The 5,249-nt window shown below is 42.5% G+C and overlaps 1 gene segment (V, D, J or C); it reads right to left on the bottom strand.

Annotated features, from left to right (window-relative positions):
* Positions 1-1,483: 1,483 nt before the first annotated feature.
* LOC130278367 (immunoglobulin kappa variable 3D-20-like) lies at positions 1,484-1,944 on the bottom strand. The segment is given in 2 exon segments: positions 1,484-1,788; positions 1,891-1,944. Coding segments are annotated over 2 exon segments (354 nt in total).
* Positions 1,945-5,249: the final 3,305 nt, after the last annotated feature.

The raw sequence follows: 5,249 nt of genomic DNA, 5'->3' as shown, positions 1-5,249 counted from the left end.
TCCTTGCCCCATGTCCTCACATGTCCGCGACGATATTCGGATTTTTTGAAAAGCAAATTTTTCCTGAAATACGTAACTAATTCTAATTTGTTAGATTCGATTCGCTCATCCCTAATCTAAATCTAAAGTCTTCTATAATCTGAACCTCTCTGTATTGCACCAGTTCTCTGGAATATGATACCCTGAGCCTTAGACTTATACCCAACCACCACAGTTTTAAACATGCTCTAAAGACGCATCTCTTCATGTTGGCTTATACCATTCCCTAACTAGTCCCCTCTACTATCCTTTTGTCCCTTTTGAGTCCTCTGAGTCTTGAAGAAATCAAAAGCTCCATATCCAGCACTCTCTCCCTATGCTCTCTGCACTTTAGACATTGGGAGATTAGCCAGTGACTGGTTCTCCCTCCTTTATATAACCTTCCTTATTTACCTTTTGTCACAACCCCATTCCTCATAGACTGTAAGCTCGGGTGAGCAGGTCCCTCACTACTCGTGTTTGAATATTTAGTGTGTATTATTGTAATATCTAATATCTGTCTTTATTTGTACCCCCGAAAAAAAAGTGCTCCGGAATCTGTTGCTGCTATATTATTATTATTATTATTATTATTATTGTAGCAACCAATCAGATTCTAGCTTTCAGAGACCTTTTTAAAAATAAAAGCTGTATTCTGATTTGTTGCTATGGAATCTGCTCCACTGTTCCTCTATACATGGTTTGATAAATATCTCCCATTGTTTTCTGTTTAAGGGTAGGGTCACATGTAGCGAATCTGCTGTGTATTCAATGCTGTGGATGCGCAGCCGATGTCTGGAGTGCACTGCACATGTGCGCGACTCAGTCTGGAGAGCTGTGTCTGCTTGTAGCGGCGGATTGCTGCAATGAGCAGGACTCAGGTTGAAAACAGCGCTACGTGTGACCCTTCCCTAAAAGGAAGATTGTCAGAATGGAGGAACTATAGCATTTGTTACCTGTTGGGGCACCTTCTGTTTTACAGTTCTTTGCCTGAATAAAGCTTTCTTCGGGCTAGATTTTCACACGTTTTTTCAGTATTTTTTTTTTTTTTTTTAAATGTCACTGCAGTTCTTGAACCAAAATCAAAAGTGTATTTGAAAGGAATAGGAAATGTATAGGATGGATCTGTTGAATGTAGATTTAATCAATGCGGGGATCTCAATTTATATTTATATATAAACGGTGAGCTCAGCTTCTTAACCCGGTACATACTTTCCCACCGGACCCATTGCGTACCTGTACATCATGGATTGGGAAGGAGTTAAAGGGACATTTCATGTTATATCTCTATTCCCCTCAGTGTCAGCTATTGTCTGGTATCAGCAGGTGGTAGAAATGCATGATGGGAATGATCAGACATCATAACAGGAACCTCTATATGATCAACATTAGCAATTTTATATTTATATCTACATCGTGTGTCATATTATAGTAATATAGAAGGAGGTTTTTGTACGGCTCTGTATCACTGTGTGAGAGGATAGCTCAGATACTGCTTACAGTAATAACCTGCTATATCATCTCCTGTCACTCCTCTGATTGTAAGAGTGAAGTCAGGAGATGATCCGGATCCAGAGAACCGGTCTGGGACTCCTGTATGTCTCTTAGATGTATCATAGATAAGAAGTGTTGGACTTTGTCCTGGTTTCTGTTGGTACCAGTATGAATAACCTATAGAACTACTGGCTGTACATGAGATGGTGACTGTATCTCCTGGGGACACAGAGATATATTTTGGAGATTGGGTCAGAACAATCTCTCCACAGGATTCTAAGGAACGATAAAGAAAACGTAAGTGTTAGTGTTAATGTCTCCTCATTGTGCGCTGTTATCTCTACTACTGTCCTGTCCATCATCTCATGAACCTCTCACCATGAATGAGAAGAAGAATTAGACCCAGTAAAACTCCCTGTAAACCCATCTTCATCTCCCTGGACTGATGGACCCAGACTATAGAGATGTCCCCTGGACAATGTCTCATATATAAGAGCTGTAATCCCTGGAGGAGACGTCCCCTGAGAGCAGATATGTAAAGCAGGAAACATGTACATTGTGCTGGGGGTCACTGATCAGTCATCTGGATCTTACTGCAAGACTTTATTCTCTACACAATGTAAGACAAGTCATTCCATTATCACTGACGTCCTTATTGTTCTCATACATATATACATAGCAACAATGCGCTTATTAATTAACGTATTTATGTATTTATTTAATTATGGAATCAAAAATTCCAATCCATCCTGGGACATCACTTTTAATTATATTTAATGTTCACTTTTGAAAAGTTTGCTTCAACAATTTCGCCAAAATTTGTCAAAAAGTTTGGTATTGTTCAAATAAGTTCAGACCAAACCTGGAATTCAGCAAGAACATTAAAACTTGTGTATAACACTGCCTAAGATCCCTAAAGCCCTGTATAACATAGCTAGGGTCACCTAGTAATGTATTCAAGTACTTTTAAACTGGCTTTAAGTCTAAGTTTATGTCAAAGTTATGACAACATGCAGTAACCCATGACAACTAGCTTGTGTAATCGAATATTGAAGCTAAAATTATCACTTTTTTTTTTGGAAGTGGCCTGGTGGTTTTAATGGGGTTATCTGGTGGGAGAAGGGAAAGGGTTCTACAGTATATTTAAAAAAAATGTAACCTTTACTGGTCCTGTTTCTGGTTCTGGTCTCCTATTATCCCCTCCTGTTGTAATCCACTTCCCGAGAGAAAGCGTGACACTTTGGCCCAAAATCTCATACCACCACTTAACCAATCACTGGTTGCATCGATGGCTTTCTATTAGGAAGAGGATCACAGCTGGGGAACGGAACCGGACACTGGAGGTAGCGTGAAAGCACTGGAGGTAATGAGAAGTTTATTTTTTATAAATACCTTGAATTAACTTTATTCTCCAAAAACCCCCTCCTGCTAGAGGTCCCCTTTACATGGCACACAGCAGTTTTAGAAATAGCATTGGCTTTTTTCAAGCATTTAAAAAAAAGTGCACAAAGTTTTGCTCCTGGAAAGTGAAGAAGAAATGGCTTTGTCACAAATGTAAATCCAAATAGATCTCTGAGTGACAGTCAGACTCAGTATTAGCGTGTCCTAAGATTCCACAGAACCATTGCTGCATCTATGCAAAGTGTGCCAGTTTTTTGTATGGCAGACTGATGAAAAAGGTGTGTAAACAAGGGTTTTGGGTCACTTTTGCATACAGTTGTTCTAGTGTTAGTGTTTGCAAGTGTCACATACACTGCTCAAATAAATAAAGTGAACATTTAAACAACACAATGTAAATCCAAGTCAATGACACTTCTGTGAAATCACACTGTCCACTCAGGAAGAACACTGATTGACAATCAATGACACATGCTGTTGTGCAAATGGAACAGACAACAGGCGGAAATTATAGGCAGTTAGCAAGACACCACCAATAAAGGAGTTGTTCTGCAGGTGGTGACCACAGACCACTTCTTAGTTCCTATGCTTCCTGGCTGATGTTTTGATCACTTTTGAATGCTGGTGGTGCTTTCACTCTAGTGGTAGCATGAGATGGAGTCTACAACCCACACAAGTGGCTCAGGTAGTGCAGCTCATCCAGGATGGCACATCAATGCGAGCTGTGGTAAGAAGGTTTGCTGTGTCTGTCAGCGTAGTGTTCAGAGCATGGAGGCGCTATCAGGAGACAGGCCAGTACATCAGGAGATGTGGAGGAGCAACAACCCAGCAGCAGGACCTCTACCTCAGCCTTTGTGCAAGGAGGAGCAGGAGGAGCACTGCCAGAGCCCTGAAAAATTACCTCCAGCAGGCCACAAATGTGCATGTGTCCACTCAAACAGTGGGAAACAGACTTCATGAGGGTGGTATGAGGGCCCGACGTCCACAGGTGGGGGTTGGGGGTTACAGCCCAACACTGTGCAGGACATTTGGAATTTGCCAGAGAACACCAAGATTGGCAAAATCGCCACTGGTGCCCTGTGCTCTTCACAGATGAAAGCAGATTCACACTGAACACATGTGACAGACGTGACAGAATCTGGCGATGCCGTGGAGAACGTTCTGCTGCCTGCAACATACTCCAGCATGACCGGTTTGGCGGTGAGTCAGTAATGGTGTGGGGTGGCATTTCTTTGGGGGGGCCGCACAGCCCTCCATGTGCTTGCCAGAGGTACCCTGACTGCCATTAGGTACCGAGATGAGATCCTCAGACCCTTTGTGAGACCATATGCTGGTGCGGATGGCCCTGGGTTACTCCTAATGCAAGACAATGCTAGACCTCAAGTGGCTGGAGTGTGTTAGCAGTTCCTGCAAGGGGAAGACATTGATGCTATGGACTGACCCGCCCGTTCCCCAGACCTGAATCCGATTGAGCACATCTGGGACATCATGTCTCGCTCCATCCACCAACAACACGTTGCACCACAGACTGTCCAGGAGCATGCCCAGGCGTTGTAGAGAGGTCATACGGGCACGTGGAGGCCACACACACTACTGAGCTTCATTTTGACTTGTTTTAAGGACATTACATAAAGTTGTGTCAGCCTGTAGTGTGGTTTTCCACTTTGATATTGAGTGTGACTCCATATCCAGACCTCCCTGGGTTGATACATTTGATTTCCGTTGAAAATTTTTGTGTGATTTTGTTGTCAGCACATTCAACTATGTAAAGACAAAAGTATTTTATAGGATTAGTTCATTCATTCAGATCTAGGATGTGGTATCTTAATGTTCCCTTAAATTTTTGAGCAGTGTACATAGCTGGGGAAAATAGCCACATACAAACTTTTTTTTTTCTCTCTGTGAGCTGAGAAGACAGTTGGTGTCCCGGTACTGTATTTCCTACCGTACCTTGTGGTGGGGTCCCCAAAGTCATAGTCCCTAAGGACTGTGGGGGTCCGCTTCTCTAGTTAGCCCCTAGTCACCCCTTAGTCATTTAATATTTATAACTATTATTAATGTAAATATGTATATTGCATTACTCACTTGTTTGGCGTTGCAGGACCTTAGGTCATGTGATCCGCTAATCAGAACTCTATGTTATGTTGAAGGACCTTTGGTGGTTCTTATGTCATGTGTTCACCCACAATGCCATGTAACGGTGAGTGGCAGTTGTTATGGACCAATCCAAAACGGCCAGCCCCTGCCCATATAAGGGAGCTGCGGCCATTATTCTCTCTCTTGGGTTGCTGACACTGAACGAGGTAGGACCTCCGCAACTTACAAAGACAATTACTAGG

The sequence above is a fragment of the Hyla sarda genome, chromosome 1, assembly GCF_029499605.1.
Source record: "Hyla sarda isolate aHylSar1 chromosome 1, aHylSar1.hap1, whole genome shotgun sequence".
Classification (NCBI taxonomy): domain Eukaryota; kingdom Metazoa; phylum Chordata; class Amphibia; order Anura; family Hylidae; genus Hyla; species Hyla sarda.
This window is presented reverse-complemented; position numbering and strand designations above follow the sequence as displayed.